This window comes from Lolium rigidum, chromosome 7 (assembly GCF_022539505.1).
Source record: "Lolium rigidum isolate FL_2022 chromosome 7, APGP_CSIRO_Lrig_0.1, whole genome shotgun sequence".
Classification (NCBI taxonomy): Eukaryota; Viridiplantae; Streptophyta; class Magnoliopsida; order Poales; family Poaceae; genus Lolium; species Lolium rigidum.
The window spans coordinates 176084084-176101944 of NC_061514.1; the positions used below are offsets into that span (position 1 = coordinate 176084084).

General features: G+C 45.3%; 2 protein-coding genes across 2 annotated transcripts; both read left to right on the forward strand.

Annotated features, from left to right (window-relative positions):
* Nucleotides 1-8062: 8062 nt before the first annotated feature.
* LOC124669712 (DNA ligase 1-like) lies at nt 8063-10090 on the forward strand. The gene is made up of 2 exons (XM_047206277.1): nt 8063-8384; nt 8619-10090. The coding sequence occupies exons 1-2, from the start codon at nt 8192-8194 to the stop codon at nt 10088-10090; spliced, it is 1665 nt and encodes a 554-aa protein (XP_047062233.1). The 5' UTR covers nt 8063-8191.
* Nucleotides 10091-10116: 26 nt separating this feature from the next.
* Nucleotides 10117-12440, forward strand: LOC124669713. Its single transcript, XM_047206278.1, has 6 exons — nt 10117-10930; nt 11040-11121; nt 11199-11265; nt 11488-11673; nt 11750-11810; nt 11890-12440. Exons 1-6 carry the CDS (start codon nt 10117-10119, stop codon nt 12039-12041), a joined length of 1362 nt encoding a protein of 453 aa, XP_047062234.1. The 3' UTR covers nt 12042-12440.
* Nucleotides 12441-17861: the final 5421 nt, after the last annotated feature.

Below are 17861 nucleotides of genomic sequence, written 5' to 3' on the forward strand. Positions count from 1 at the left end.
CAACGCCGCCAACACCTGCTCCGCAGAGACCGCCGGCCTGCTCCCTCCAACGGTGGCGACCATGGCGAGCTGGAGCCTCTGCTCCAGGTCACACATGGCCGCCGTCCGCCGGACAACGCAAAGCAGCGGCGCCACCGCAGGAGCCTCTAGACCGGTCTCCCGCGTCGGCACCCACTCCGGCACGACCGCAAGCGGTGCCCCTTCCTCCATGGGCGGGAGCCTAGAGATCATGCGCGGCAGGGGCGGGGGTGGGGGAGGGGTTGGCGAAAGCGCCCGCGGAGGCGGCGGTGGCAGTGGTGGGGACGGTGACCGCGAACCCCTCCCAAGCTGGCGACCCGGCTGCGCCCTCTGCTTGTGACCCAGCTGCGCTCTCTCCGGCGAGCTGCGGCGAGCAAGCTTGGCGAGCGCCAGCTGCCGCAGCTCCTCCTCCGTTGACGGACTTCTCGGCCTCTTGCACTCCATAGCAGGGTGACCTTTTTGCCAACACCGCATACATACCTCCGCGTTGGTGCACTCCCGCTTGCGGTGCCCCGGCAAGAAGCAGCGGAAGCACAAGCCCCTCATCTCCGCCGGCGGCGCGCCCCAGCCAGCCTCGTTCCTCTCCTCGATCCTTCTGGTCCACTTCTTGCCCTTCGATGGCCTGGGCACCTCCCAGACCAGCCTGTCTTGGACCCGCGTCCGCCCCTCCGGCGGCGCCAACTCCTTCTCCCTCGCTTCCGGCTGCGGAGCAACGCTCCCGTCCGATGACGCCGATGAGATCCCGAGCCCCGACACATGGTCGTCCCGCCTCAGCGACGCCGACGAGACCGACTCCGGGCTCTCCTCCGCTCCCCAGCGACGCGAGAACCCCGGCGGATGGGATGCAGTGGAGTCCATGGCCGGCGGCGCGAAGACGGCGCGGCGCCTGGCGACGGCGGCGCAGCGGAAACCCTACCTACCTACCTCTGCCAAAGGATTGTTAAGTTATCTCTCCTGGACGTGAAAGTTGTATTAGGCTACGGTCGGTGTACTGCCGCCGTGCCTATCCCTCTTCTTTTTTCCACTATTAGACCTTGTTTGGTACTAGAGTTTTAGTGGGAATTAGCGGGTATAATCCGCTCCAAACATTAAATCCTCACTTATCCCTAATGTATGTTTGGTGCTAGAGTATGAGCGAGTTTAATCCCCACTTTTTCCCAAATTTTAGTGTAATTTCTTCAATCCCCAATACTCTACCCCTCTAGTGGATTGGGATGTGGTTTTGTGGGGATTGGATGACAGCAGTGATTCACCCAATACTCTAGAGTATTATCCCCACTAATCTCCACTAAAATACTAGTACCAAACAAGGCCTTAGGGGGACGGTGTCCAAAATGATTTTACTTTCATGCAAAACTGTGGAGCTTGATTTCACTTTCATGCAATACTAAAGGATACACGTGATACGGCCTACTATAGATGGATCGTTACAAGTCTTGTGTGTAGTATTGTAAGCCCCATTAATGCAAAACATTACAAAGTCCGCTGCAATTTTACTCTTCCTAGGATGTAGCTTAAGTTCTACAAGACTGCAAGTTCTACACAAGTAACCCCAGGTGACGTGTAGAAGCTTCAAAGAAAGCAAAATCTTGAAAGAGCTCTAAGCTCCCAGGCTTTTGATCGCTTGTGGTGGACTGTGATGTCGCCATCGTTAGGCTACTTGCAGGTGATTTACCGCTTTGTTGTTGGTTGAATTGAGCGTTTACGGTTCGACGTGACGTCGCATTTGCAACACTTGGTGGCCCGAGCACAGGACGACACTGAAAGGATCGTATGCCGCATCTAGATGGCGGTGATTAGGTGCTACCCAATTTTTAGTTCTTTTTCAATTTAGCCTTGACATAAAGGTAAATTCTCTAGATATGCAACTATGTGAATTCCCCTAGATGACAAGGTATACAACTAAGCAAGATATAGCTAGACAAGATATAATAGTACAATCAAGGATAGAGGTAACCGAGAGTGGAGCACGCGGAGACACATCGATGATTCCCGTAGTTCCTTTCTTTTAAGGGGAAGTACGTCTATGTTTGGAGGAGTGTGGTCGCCACAAAGGTCTAACCAACGCCACGAAGGCCTCATCCAGTTCTCCTGTGAGCAGCACCACAAAGGCCTAGCCCACTTGTCCACTAAGGGATTTCATCAAGGCGGAAACTGGACCTTTACAAGGTTCTTGGGACACACATCCACAACCGAATTGGAGGCTCCCAATATCTATAACAACACATCAACAACAAGAACAAACCAACCACAAACAACTAGGATTTCCAAATGGAACACTAGCCGAGGGGCCCTCAAGCAAATGAGGGAGAAATGTAAATCGCTTCGGTGAAGATGTAGATCGGGATCTTCTCCTTCGATTCTCCAAAGATCAAGAGCTTTGGATGGTCGGAGGGGGAGATCAAGTGAATCTTGTGTTTTCTTGTGGCTCAACAATGGTGGATGAACTTGTGAGAGAGTGAGTTATCTGAGCTTGAGGAAGAAGGGGGTATTTATACCTCCAAGCAAATCGAGCCGTTGCAGAAATCTGAGGCCGGATAGTCTGGCCTAAGTAAGGGTCGGATAACCTGCCCCCCCCGAATATCCGGGGCCAGGCAAAATATCCGGCCAAATATTTGGGGGGTATATTGAGAGCCCGGCCGCAAAGTCCTTAGACGATTTTCAGGGGCCGGATATTCTGCAAGTATCCGGCCCCGGATTATCCGGCCTGGGGCAATTTTCCTGCTTCCTTTTTCTTGCTTCTCAACATGAATTCGATCACTAATAAGTTATGTACCATATCAACGCACATTAATATATCACACATGTTATCATCAAACACACAAAACTATAAAGTTAGAGAGATGTTCTTTCAGACACAACCTTCCGTCGGTACTCATGTGAATGTGTTAATTGATGAAGAGTTGATGACGTAGGATAAAGCAAAAATCAATGATAATTTTATTGTTGTAGATGCCGCGACGCTATGTCGACTGCCTTTAGGCTGATTTTCTGAAGACGCTTGGGCTTGAACGTAAGAGAAAATGGAAGTTTCTATGTCCGATCATGTTATAGGCTACTTGCAAGGAAGAATCGTGAGTCTGATGGAACATCTAGTTCGGGAGATGGAGCAAGTTTGTGCTTGAAACGGCTATGGAAGATGCATGTACCCCCAAAGGTTAGGGGTCTTTGGTGGAGGGTCATTCATAATTTTGTTCCATGTTGTCAAATACTAAAGCATAGACACATGGATCAGATTGCAAACTGCAACACATGTGGTGCTAAAGAGGAGTCATTTTTTCATGCATTATTTGAATGCACTTGGGTGGGACAATTCTGGCAAGAGATAAAAGGAAGCTACCTGAGTCAAACTTCCAGTTTTACACCCTTTGTGTCAGGACGGTGAACCTACTAGAAGGGAGGATGGCGTCGGTGGATGACACAAGCTTGATTCTATGTAGATGTTGGTCGGTTTGGACTGAGAGAAATGTTGTGTGGCATGGAGATAATGGTCGCTCAGTTACTGAATCAGTTATATGGACTTTAGATACTACGATTGACCTTGCTCGGTCTGGGAAAACCAAAAGACATAAGCCAGCTCGAGTCAAGGCCAGATGGAGGAAACCTCGCCCGGGCATGTACAAGATTAACGTTGATGGTTAGTTGGGAGATATTGCCAGCATTAGTCGGGAGATTAAGGAGCTTGTGGATGTATCCTTTGCTAGCTTTCAAATATTTCACGCAAGTAGGCTTGCGAATCTAGCAGCTCATAGCATAGCTAGTAAGGTTTCTAGTGTGAGAAGGAGATGCATGTGGTTAAACTATATACCACAATTTTTATCTACTCTTCTTGAGAAAGATTGTAATAGTCCTGAGTAATTAATAAAGCTCCTTGATACACATACACAAAATCTTACGTCGGTACCCTTACTCGAGTGCTGCGTGCAGGCCCACCGGACCATTTCGGAATCGCTCTTCTCTACCAATTCCTCGTCGTCGTCGACCCCTGCCCCTTCTCCCTATTCCAACACATCTCCATGCGTCTGGAATGGCTTCTAAGGACTACCATGCAGTTTATAAGATGGTGAGTCCTTCTGGTTCGCGTTCTCTCTGCTACCTCACGTATTTTTTTCGTGTGAATGATGGTGTTATTGTGAGAGATGGGAGAAAGACTTGGTGTCTTACTGGTTAGCACATGAGGTGGTATGCTAGGCAGCCCAAGTTCGAGCCTCAGCTATGTCTTAATAAAAAAAACCACGGTGGTTCCTTCCACTGTTGGTCTCATTTTTATTGTGAGAGATGGCTAATTGAGCTATGTTGGGGGCGATTTGGGGCGGTTTCTAAGCCTGTGTCATTCTTTGTGATTCTTGCAGTCGGTGCTTGGCCGTTGTTTGTATAAATGTGCCATGTTTCCTCAGGGTCGTGACCAATGCTGGTCATGGTATTGCCGACAACTGGGAGGTGCGTTCTATGTAGGGCATTGATGCGATTACTTAGGGGCTGATTGAGAAGGCCTATGCTAGCAAGTATGGTTCTTGTTCTTCTTGTGGATTTGAGGCCAATTGGGGAGGGATTAGCGGCTGATTTAATGTTAACATTCATGATGCTGGTGGAGCTCACTATGCTATATAGAGCTCCGTCCTCTCGCAGTTCTAACTGTTGCTGCCATCTGCATCCTCCTTCGCCACTACCACATTCATAGTGCTTCTCTCCCACTCCCCATCCACTACATAGTCGACCACTCCAGGAATCCTTAATTCCACTTTTTGGTTTTGTTTTGATTGTGGGGTCAATTGGTTTAGTCTTTGCTTGATGACGTTTAGTCCGATTTAGGCGCAGACCTAAGTTTAGATACATACCCAACAAGCTATTCTTAATCTTAGGTGCAAAGTTGTTTCCACAAACTGAATGAGTAATTGTGGCATGGAAGATCTAGGTCTGAAGTTGATTCTTGATAACATCACGTGAATATTGCCTCTAAGATATGTGCGAGAACTATTTTTGTAATCCATTTTGCACGAGAACATTAATGATTTGGTGCAACAGGAGAAGTATGTAACCAAGCTATGATATGCTTCTAGCATGCAACACACACTTGTTTGAGATTGAATTGCTGCTTGAAATGTGCAATGATAATTAAATAATCTAGTGTTGGTGAGGTAGTATGCTTTCTGTTCCTTGTTTGTGTACCATCTTGTTCATCGGAGAGTCCATAAATGATTTCAACTCAGTACCACAACAACGCTAAATTATGTTCTTATTTGTACGAGAAATTGACTAGAAATGATTCTTAACTTTGTAGGATGATCCATTGGTTTAAAGGTGTTTAATCGTAAGGCATTTCTGAAGGTATTTAATGGTGTTTTATCTTAAGGGTATTGATACCACATTAGATATCCTCATACAGAGAATGCGAAGGACCAGTTTCGTGCTACACATCATCTTTCAATGCGAGATTAGTCAGTGCTATGCTTTAGAGGGAAATTGAAGGTCTCTATATTTCAATTACATGAAAGAAGAAACATGTACTCAACATCATGTAAACAATTGTATTCCAGCATGATGTAATGCTTCCTTGCCAAGTTTTGTTTGCCCTATTTAATTAGTTTGACAAAAAAATCAGTTCAGTGATACTATGGACTTTGTAGGATTATTAGGCTATTACTTACTTACAACGTAGCCTCATAAGCTTTTCCATAACTCCAAATGTTGCTTTGATTTTCTTCCTAACTCGACGAGAGCTTCAGATTGTTGGTGCGATATCACTTAAAATTTCTATCACATCTCAATTTTCAATTCATGTTCAGTGCCTTTGTGAGATGTATACTAGGTATTACTACATCTTCATTGTGGTATTCGTTCCACCTAAGTCGATGAAATACCACCTTTCGTATACAACCTTCAAGCCATGCAATTTTAGTGTATATGCTCGACATGATATATGATGGTACCCGTAGTGTATTCTAGTATTTACTTAATCTAACACAATTTGGATGAGCGTCCTAAAGCACCCTGAAGCAATTGAGTATTGCAAAACTTAACAACGTCCATCCTCGGAGTATAGTGGCAGCATAAAAAGAGCAACATATTATATTTTTTTATCTTTCATGATTATGGTTTTTTAATGGCACGCTTTGTGTGTATAATATGAGTGTCTTGATAATAGCCACATAGTATATAGGGAGAGGTTTATTTTTGATGAATGTGCTTCCATTTTTGTCATCGCACTTTGGATAATTGAGCAGTGCAAACATTGGATTATTTTCATATGACATACATAGTGTTTTCTACCTTGTTATAGTCACCACTCTTAGTCCTTCTCTAGTTCCGGTGGTTTTACTCATGCAAAGATAACCTCATGCCTTTTGTCCTTATGATTATAACATAATGATGGTGTTTTTTCAAGATCTGATACACTTGTTTTTTTTTGGACCAAATTATCATAGGGAAAGAACCCTATGGTGTAGATTTTCTATTATATATATATAGCCAAGGGGAGTTACAAAAAGATGTGATACCCTTGTCCTTATAGAAACTTGACAAAACCATGGGCATGATCAGTGAGCTCATGGTATGCAAGCTAGTTTACAACCATTGGTGTTTTTTCTTGGAAACATGTTCATTTTTAGTTGTTCAAGTTGTCATAGATCCATCTAAAAGAAAAGTTTCTTATTATTTTGGTTTATAAAATGAATTCTTTTGGGATGTTGATGATGATTGTTGTGAAATCTGTTTCCATTTATAACTAGTTGTTGATCTCATGGTTATTTATGTTGTGTACATACTAACTATTTAGCAATAGATAAACATGCACAAGTATTGCAATCTGAGCGGAGTAAGAGGTTCCTACACAATTCAACACATTGAGGAGTACAAAGCAAGAATATTTTCTTTTGTAACTACAGTAAGAAAATATATAGTAACTACGATCCTAAATCAAACCACATATATGCGCAATAAGAGAAGTACGCCAAACAACAACAAACAGGCGCAACAAAGCGCGCTGGATCCATCTAGTAGCAGAAGCAAAGCCCATGACTTACGTGAGCATGATTTAAGATTGATGACGCTTCAACAAGCGTACAGTTAGCTAGTGTTCTTAGTCCTGCAAACAAAAGGCTACCTTTTTGTTTTGAGAAGGCGGATGTTGTTTGTTACTCCCTCCGTTCCTCAAAACTTGTCTAACTTTATTTAAATACAAACACATTTTAATACGTAAATATACCCGTATATAGATAAAGATGTGACAAGTTTTTTTTAGAACGGAAGAAGTGCATCATCTTGGTATTCCTTCCGTTCATTACTTTAGCACTACAAGTAAAATTCCCTCCAAAAAAAGTCCTTGAAAAAAAGCACTACAAGTAAAACCACACTTCTAAAGTCAAAAAAAAACCTATACTAGCTACGAGCCTAAATCAAACCACATATATGCACAATAAGAGAAGTACGCCAAACAACAAAAAAACAGGCGCAACAAAGCGCGATGGATCCATCTAGTAGGAGAACCAAATCCCATGACTTATGTGAGCATGAACAACAAGACTAGACAATGAGCATGATTTAAGATTGATGGCGCTGCAACACTTGTACACTTAGCTAGTGTTCTTAGTCCTGCAAACAAAAGGCTACCTTTTTGTTTTGAGAAGGCGGATGCTGTTTGTTACTCCCTCCGTTCCTCAAAGCTTGTCTAACTTTATTTAAATACAAACACATTTTAATACGTAAATATATCCGTATATAGATAAAGATGTGACAAGTTTTTTAGAACGGAAGAAGTGCATCATCTTGGTATTCCCTCCGTTCATTACTTTAGCACTACAAGTAAAATTCCCTCCAAAAAAAGTCCTTCAAAAGAAGCACTACAAGTAAAACCACACTTATACTTGGGAAAAAAAAGAAGCAAAATGTCAATGCTAAAGTCAAAAAAAGAATCATCGAGGCATACGGCCCAATAGGTGATAGAGCCAACTAGCCCACGTTACGGCCCAATATCGCAGCAGGCTTTGCGTGTTGGCGCGCCCAAGTCGCTTAAACCTAATCCAGCGCTCCGGCAGCAACTCGCCTCCGCCTCCGCCTCCGCCTCCGCCTCTTCCTCAATCGGAATCCCGTCCAGCAGGGAGGCGCTGGCGGTTGCGCTCAAATGCACTCGGCCTAGCTAGCCAAACTTCTCCTGCACCCAGAGAAACTAGATCGGATGGCGAGGAAGAGGAAGCGGCGGGGCGACGCCGCCGCCACGGAGGCGCCGGTGGAGGTGGCCCAGCAGGAGGCTCCCGCGGCTGCTGCTGATTCAGCCGCGGCTGCGAAGACTGGGCGTCCGCGGGGAGGCGACGCCGCGGCCGAGCAGGAGGCGTCCGCCGCCGTGCACGCGCCCGGTCCTGCTGATTCAGGTACGCACGTATCTACGCCTCGCTGTTGAATGATACGTCTCTCTTTAATTGGAGCTGAAAATTTGAGCGTATGTGGCTGCGGCTAGTACCTACGGTTACTTGGGGTTTATCCATATGTGAGTCGGATGCTTTGCTTCCTGCCCCTGATTTGCACAATCCATGCCGATTTAGTTTGTTTTCTAGGGTTGCGTCGAGAAATCATGCTTATCGATACTGATTTTATGTCTTCTGCAGGGAAGGAGACAACGGACGGGGAGGGAAAGAAGCCTAAGCGCAGGAAGAAGAAGAAGAAGAATAATATGCAGCATCCGTCCCCTTCTGCTGTCTCTGATGACAATGCTGTTGAGCTTGACAAATCCAGAACTGACTGTAAAGATGTACCAGGAGATGACGAAACTATTAGGAGTCCCAGAAATGAAGAGGATCCAGGCTTTTCTGCTGAGCAGGATATACCGGAGAGGAAGAAGCCTAGGCGCAAGAAACGGAAGAATAACAAGCAGGAGCAATCCCCTTCTGCTGTAACAGATGGCGACACAATTGTGGTTGGTACGTCTGGAAATGACTGCACACATGGGAAAGGTGTTCCAGGAGTTGCTGACGTTAGTATGAGTTCCAGAAATGGAGAGGATCAAGACTGTCCTGAGGTAAACATTGGAGAGAAAGGGGCGCCAGAGAGGAAGAAGCCTAAGCGCAGGCAGAAGAAGAAGAATATGCAGCAACCATCCCCTTCTGCTTTCTCTAATGGCAATGCTGTTGAGCTTGACAAATCCAGAACTGACTGTAAAGATGTTGAAGATGTACCAGGAGATGACGAAACTATTAGGAGTCCCAGAAATGAAGAGGATCCAGGCTTTTCTGCTGAGCGGGATATACCGGAGAGGAAGAAGCCTAGGCGCAAGAAATGGAAGAATAACAAGCAGGAGCAATCCCCTTCTGCTGTAACAGATGGCGACGCAATAGTGGTTGGTACATCTGGAAATGACTGCACACATGGGAACGGTGTTCCAAGAGTTGCTGACGTTACTATGAGTTCCGGAAATGGGGAGGATCAAGACTGTCCTGAGGTAAACATTGCAGAGAAGGAGACACCAGGGAGGAAGAAGCCTAAGCTCAAGAAACGGAAGGAGAATAAGGAGCGATCCACTGCCACTGTGTCTGATGATGGTGCCGTTCTGTTACACAAATCTGAAAATGACTGCCTTGATGGGGATGATGCTTCAGGAGATGCTCAAGTTAGTGTGAGCACCACAAATGTAGAAGATCCATACTGTCCCGAGGTCAACATTGCAGAGAAGGGAACAAATGAGAGGAAAAAGCCTAAGCCCAAGAAACGGAAGGAGATTAAGGAGCGATCCACTGCCACTGTGTCTGATGATGGTGCTGTTCTGTTACACAAATCTGAAAATGACTGCATTGATGGGGATGATGCTTCAGGAGATGCTCAAGTTAGTGTGAGCACCACAAATGTAGAAGATCCATACTGTCCCGAGGTCAACATTGCAGAGAAGGGAACAAATGAGAGGAAAAAGCCTAAGCCCAAGAAACGGAAGAATAAAAAGGAAGGTTCCTCTTCTGTTATACTGGATGCTGGTGCTGTTGTAGCAGATGAATCTAGAAATAGCTGTAAGGATGGGGATTGTGCACCACGAGACATTGAAGCTAGTATTTCCCCCCAAATGGAGAGGATTCAGTGTGTCCTGCGGTAAACAATGCAGAGAAGGGGATACCAGAGATGAATAAGCCTAAGCGGAAGAAACAGAAGAAGAACAACCAGCAGCCATCACCTTCTGCTGTGTTGGATGCCACTGATGTTGTGATGGACAAATCAGGGCATGACAGCACAAATGTGGGAGCTCCATCAGGGGCTTCTGATGTTACTATCAGTCCCAGAATTGGAGAGGGTCCAGAATATACCAAGTTAAACTCTACCGATGATTTCTTGGAGGAAAATAAAGTGAATAAACACTACTCTCAGAAATCTAAGCTCAAGAAACAGATGAAAAATAAGCACGAGCAATCTCCTTCTGCTCTACTGGATACTTGTGCTGCTGTGGAGGATAAATCTGGAAGTAGTTACGTAGATGGGAAAGGTTCGCTAGGAGCTACTGATATTAGTACGAGTTCCAGAACTGGAAAGGATCATGACTGTCCTGAGGTAAACATAGCTAATGATTTGGTGGAGGTAAAGAATGGGAATAACAACAACTCACAGAAACCTAAGAACAGGGAACGGAAAAGGAAGAAGATGGCTCCAGTAGCTGTTACTGAGACACCCCCTGTGGGTGGTGTCAGCTCAGATGAAAGGAAGGATGTGTTTGAGACAGGCTCCATGAAGGTTACAGCTAAGTCAACTATTATTTCCATGACCTCCACCTCAGGAGAAAATTACAAAGAAAATGTCCGGGACATCTACTCACCAGAAGGGTCGCTTGTAAGGTTTCAGAGGAAAAAACTTCTTATTCTTGATATTAACGGTATACTTGCGGATATCAATACAGACCGCGATGTTGCTCACATGGCAGATGGAAGGGTTCGAGGAAAAAATGGTAAACTTACTTATTTAATATTTCTCGTACAACACTTGTTCTTGGTATAAATTTGGATTGGAATATCTAACTCAAGATGCTAATGTCTTATGATTTACTATTGCACCAGTCTTCAAAAGATATTACCTTGATGATTTTCTGAGATTTTGCTTCCAGAACTTCGAGCTAGGGATATGGTCATCGAGAATGAAGTACCAATTCTTTTCCCTTACACACTTTTTATACTTGCCATGATGTCACTGCAGTCCTAATTTTTCTGATTCTCCAGAGTAAATGTGGATGCTGTTCTTGATATCCTTATGAAAGATCTCAGGCGACACTTGCTATTCTTCTGGGTAAGTGATGGAAAAGCATGTAGAATTGCTACTTCTATTTTCTGACAGATTTTTTTATTCATGGTTTTACTTGGAGAATAATAGCAAGAAAGCCAGAGGATGTGCATTTGTAGTCCAGAAAATGTTTGAAAATGCCATTTGCATTGCTACATTTTTTTATTACGAATTTTGTTTCTCTTTCTAGAGTCGCTTGGGAGTCCTAATGGGTTCTAATTTGGCCAGGACGCTTCTCAATGCACTACTACTAATCGTGGTACTCTTGAAAACCGCTACAAACCATTAGTATTGAAGGAACTAAAGAAACTGTGGAATAAAGAGGACCCTGATCTTCCATGGGAGCAAGGGGAATTTTCACCTTCAAATACTTTGCTTGTGGATGATTCTCCTTACAAGGCTCTGCGCAATCCGGTACTGAGTCCTCCCCTGTTCCTAGAGTATCTGTTGTTATTCACATATATTTTCTCTTGACGTCTGTATTGTGCAGCCACACACTGCCATTTTTCCACAACCCTATAGCTATCATATGGAGGAGGATGAATCATTGGGTCAGATTCAACATCTTAAGATTATTTTACCATTTACACGTGTTGAAATCATTAGTGCTGATACTTGTTCCATAAACAGGACCAGGTGGAGATCTTCGTGTGTATCTAGAGAACATTGCTGCTGCAGATGATGTTCAGCGGTATGTCCAGGAGCACCCTTTTGGTCAACCTTCCATTACCGAGAGTCATCCACATTGGAATTTCTATGCGAAAATACATTGCACTGGATAGACTCGAATATTCAGATAGACGTGCATGGTTGTGAGCTTCCGTACAGTGTCAGCAAGAGATTTAGTGGGGCTTGTGTTGGTTGTTGGATGGCAGGAAGTCCCCCTCTCAAGTTTTGTTTGTTCACTTAGCATGGCTGCCTGTAGGCCTGTTTTGTTGCATAGATCATTGGTCAGTAGATATAGCCGATTCCAACAATTTTGATACTTTGTTTAGCTACGTGCTTATCCTAAACTAGACGAACATGTGAGCTTTGCCTCGCCGCCTGCATGACGTTTTCTCACAGCGTGACTGGTGCGAGTTATTTGGTGGCAGTAAACCTTTTAGCTTTGTTTGATTCTTTTTACCTGTTTTGTATTGCTACCTGAGTTTATTTGGATTAGATATGCTGATCAGATCATATGTATTTTAGGGTTAAATGGTTACATGCCACTGCAACATTCGAACTATGACATTACAAAGATGACTCTTGGAAATATGCAACCGTATCTTTGCTATAATTTCAGAGATGTCATTTCTCCACTTAGATGACGTTAACGGTTCAAACCAGCTTGAATTTTTGTTTGTATTTCGATACTGACCATCCTACCCCCTGTGCCAAATTGATTAAAAATTATGCCAGATTTTGGCCAAGACTTAAACTTAGGGCATCTCCAATGGCGTGGCGTAAATGGACGCTGAGCGACCGTTTGTCTGCCAGGTTAGAAAATGCATCAGGCCCTGCTCCAACGGGGCGACGCAAAGTGACCACGCCTTCCGTGGCGACGCAAACCTAGCCCAAATATGCGTCTCGCAGCGTCCGCGTAAAGTATCTGCTCGCGTCTAGCGGACGTTTTGTCGGGCCCGCTTGGCAGGGACCCACTCTGGGCATTCGGGATTTCCCGAAATTTCGGGACGGGTAATTCGGGAAAAAAATAATTCGGGATCCACAATATCACACCCGAAATTTGCTCATAAAATTTTACACCCGACAATTCGGGTACCCGGTAATTCGGGTTCGGGAAATCCTGAATAGCCCGAAGTAGCTGTTCCGCAGAGTTTCAACAGCGTTTCTGCATTTTGATGCTAGAAATAAAAGACAACATTTTCACTACATTTTCGACAGGAAAAATATCAACAGAATCAAACTTCAAAGTTCAAACAGCAGGTAGCATCGTAGCTGCAGACTGCAGTGTATGGACTTTGCAGACTGCAGTGTATCAGGCCATCACAAACAAGTTCATTAAAAAGACGAAAATTCATCACTGAAGTTCCTAGACGCAAAGTTGCAAACAGCCACGCATAGATGGCCGAGTTACTCAAACTCAATATGCATGTCCAGCAGCTGGACAGGTGCATGTCCAACTCCAATCCTACACGGATCCAGCACGAATTAGCAGATGGAGTTGGAGATGGAGTTGGAGGTGTCGAGGTGTTCGAGAAGAGCTTGTCGTCGTCATCGTCTCGTCCAGGAAGATGCAGCAACGAGGTGGCTTCTTGCGGGCGGCGTTGCGCCGGGGGCTGGGGCAGCCACACAGTAGGTGAGCGCCTCGTCAAGTAGGCATCAGCACTCGGCCGTGGTGAGCGGCGGGCCGGCGGCGAGCGGGATCTGGCTGTCGCTGTGACTTGTGGCGGCTAGGGAAGGGCGAGGAGGGAGAAAAGAAACTAACGCCTTGAAGCGCAGTAGTACTGTGAGTCTAGGGTTATCGCTGGAGGATTCAAGTTGGGCTGGGCTTTGTTTGTAAGGGCGGATTTTTCATGGGCTTTGTGTTGTTTCGGGACGTTCGGGACGTTCGGGTCCTGGGACTAGGTTCCCGAATTACCTGAAATAAATTCGGGTGTTCAAAACAGCTACCCGAACAAGTGATCGGGTTTTTCGGGTTCGGGATATACGGGTTCGGGATCGGGAATTTCGGGTTCAGGTTTCGGGTTTCGGGATTTATGCCCGGCGTGAGCAGGGACCTTGTGTCGATGCATCTTCTCAGGCGCGCCAGCGACTAGCGCCGAGGCGTTGCTTCGGCAGTCTGCGCCATGTTAAAATGCCTCACCTGCCAAGCGGCTGCCGCCCACCTCCGCCAAGGCAGTAGTGGCGATGCCATGTGTCCCGCGGCCGTCTCCTGCCTTCGGCCATATAAAGAGGGCGCGCGCACTTCGTCCTCATCCACTCGTAGCGCCGCCTAGCTCCACCGTAGCGCCGCCTAGCTCTTCCTGCGACGCTACCAGCCTCGCGAGGAAGTCCATGATGGGTCCTGGTGGCCGGCGGTCGAGGCCCGGGCCTGGGCACCCCCGGGACCGGGGCAGGGGCCGCCGTGGTGGAGCAGCTACGGCCCCACGGTCGCTGTCGCATTTGCCTTCCTCGTCTTTGCAGGAGGAGCGCTGCTTCGAGTTCCTCCTCCGCATCGACGACGACCCACTCAGCATCAAGTGGCTCCTGGACAAGTTCGTCGAGTTCGTCGATGGCGTCGGGAGGCCAGCTGCAACTTCTGTCGGTGGCCTGTAGAGGTCTTGTTCGACGGGGCAGGGCAAGATACACCTGCACACGGGGTAGGAAAAGTTCGCCTGCGACCTCGCGCTCGAGCCCGGCTGCCAGCTCACCTTCCTCTACGAGGGGGACGACGAGATGATTGTCAAGGTTTTCGATGACACAGCCTGCCGTAGGCACTACCACACCGGCGAGTCCGGCTCGGACAGCTGTTAGAGGTTCTTTCTTTGCAGCGAATATGGCTACGAGCCAATTGAAGCCAGTAGTGACGGTTTTTGTATGTTCTTCCTTGGTGGGAACAACAGAGTCATTATTGCCAGCTGGATTTTCCAGTTTGGGTGATTGAGTGTGCCCGAGAGTGTTCTTTCTTGGGAGCGAACATAGGGAACCAACACTTCTGTCTTTTCTCATTTTCCAATGTTTTAATTTGTTTCAACCATGGTACAAACCATGTATTAGTTTGTGTAAATCATGTTCCAAATTATGTATTAGTTTGTGTAAAACCATATTCCAATATGTAATGTTTGGAACTATGTTTAAATGGAGAAGAGAAAAAAACAAGAAGAAAAAAAATGTGTTCCTGGAGCCACCCCCAGACGCAAACGGACGCGTGGATAAAAACGGTCATTTTCGCGTCAGCAAACGGATGCTCGCGGATAATTTGGGCGTCCGAAATGCGTTGCCCCCTTACCATCGCCCTCTTCGCTGGAGCAGCACTGGGACATCATTTTAACATTATTTGAAAAAAATAGGAATATTTCGACTGTAGTTTGGCATCAATTTCATAGAAAAAAGAAGGAATATAACATAACAGATGGAGAACAAATGATTTCACTACAACATTCACGCAAACAAGGTCAGAAACACATGATCATACTGAGGTTCACAAGCACAAGCGCGCGGACACAGAGATTCATTACAAAAAGTTTGCAGACCAAAGGAACGCTACAATTGGTGAGGTCGAGCTGCCGACATGGATAGGAAGACGAATCAGTTGTTGAAGCACGAACCCATGGTCGTGTTCCCCGTGGCAGCCGCCTGCCAACTTGCTCTCTTGCTGCATCCACGGTAGGCTTCCCAAGTCCTGCAATCTTCTTCTTCAACAACCCATGAGAAATAAAACGGTAATGCACAAAGTCCAAAATCTTTTATCTACCTGCGTTATTTTTTGGAGAAATACAAATAGCTCTCAAGTTGGTCTAAGGATTTTTGGAGAAATACAAATATTGCTCTCAAGTTGATCTAAGGATCATGGTTCATCAATATATAGACTATTCACATATGAGATTGTGTGCCTTCACATTTAAACAGATGATAATACATATACAGAAAGTCATAATCCATGAAGTATGGTGTTATCCTGTAAATTCATGAGATATTGTTGAAGTATTACCTATCATTTTTTTCAGTTGAACTACTTCCAAAGTGTTGGACAATTTCCATTCATATGTATACTAAGAACTGAAGACAATTTCCTATCGTAATCTTGCATCTGAACTTCTTACTGTGCAGAACTCACCTGTCAGTATAGACAGAGCAAGATACAGACCAAATAGGCTAACAAAATATACATAGACACGATGACGACATGCACATCTTTGGATTCAAAACGGCGACACTTCTCGATAATAAGCTCAACTCGGTACACAGATCCCACCAGCCAGCAGACCATTACAACACAACATAAGAGCCTAAACACCTAACCTAGATAAGATAGTAACATAGCAGACATGACCACCTCCTGTCATATTTATCCTAAACATCCAAAAGCAATTAATCAGAACAATAAATGGAAGAGAAAAACGGTTAAGCAACATCTCCAGACTATTGCATCCTTCCTCTCTCGATTGTTGTTTTGGTATATCACTCAATTCACAAATTGGAAACCCTGATGGTTAAGCAGGTGCATGCAAAACCAATATGATATGCGGTGTCCAGAAGCATGTAACTTGTTTGCTCATTTACATAGTGGGCTAGAGAAGAGATGATTCGAAATTTCGAATCAACCATTCCCGTCCAAAGAGTTTTCTACTTTGGGGTGGAGCTGCGCCATGGAGATCAATCCCCAAATCAGGCCTACCAGTGGACTCTCCTGCCGCACCAACTACATGGAGAAGCCAATCAACGGATCGAGGCCATTAGACATTGTAATAAAAAAAATTCACGTTCATGCATATGGCGAAAGCTGGTCCTCGCCGGATCGCTTGGGGGTGGTGGATAGGTTTTTTTCGGGAGAAATCCTTGTCGGCTCACCCGACACCGACGCGGTACCGCCCGTGGGGGGCATATTCCTTCTTGGAGGTGCTGGGGGAAACTAAAAGGACGAGATGTCGCCTAGATTGGGGGGGGGGGGGGGGGGAACATACATTTTAAAAACTATTACATATTCGGCTTGTAAGAATGTGGAATTAAACTAACGTCTATTTCGCAAGCATAAAACCTAAATATGCTGGCTGAACTAAGTGCAACAACAATAACTTAAGCTACGCAAGATAGGCACAACATAAATGAACACAAATGATAGCAAGATATAAGTACTTCAAGCACGATGACTGTCACAAGGAAAATAACTCAGATATAGAGATAACCGATGCACGCGGAAACGAAGATGTTTCCTGTGTTCCCCCACACGAAGTGAGCTACGTCACGTTGGAGAGATACATGCTACCACGAAGGTCTCCCGAACGCCACGAAGGCTCACCTTCTTCTCCAAGCCAATACCAGTAAATACAAAGGTCATTCCTTTATGGCTAGTTTTTCCTCCACTGCGTAGATGGCAAGTTCCACAACCACTTCACAAACCTCCACGAAGGAGAAGCCTAGGCCTCTTCACAATCTTCCACGAAGAGGTTGATGTCTACGCACGCTTCTATTCTTGTAGACAGTGTTGGGCCTCCAGGTGCAGAGGTTTGTAGAACAGCAGCAATTTTCCCTTAAGTGGATCACCCAAGGTTTATCGAACTCAGGGAGATAGAGGTCAAAGGTATTTCTCTCAAGCAACCCTGCAATTAAGATACAAGAAGTCTCTTGTGTCCCCAACGCACCCAATACACTTCTCAGATGTATAGGTGCACTAGTTCGGCGAAGAGATAGTAAAATGCAAGTGATATGGATGAATATGAGTGGTAATAACAATCTGAAATAAATATGGTAGCAAGTAAACATGCAGTAAAACATTAAATAAACGGTGATTCGTGTTTGGAAACAAGGCCTAGAGATCATACTTTCACTAGTGGTCACTCTCAACAATGATATCATAAAGGAATATAAATATAAGCACTTCACTATGCTACTTTGAACTACTCTTCGGTTGGATAACAAACACTAATTCACCGCGTAGGGATGCAAAAGCAAACCTTAAA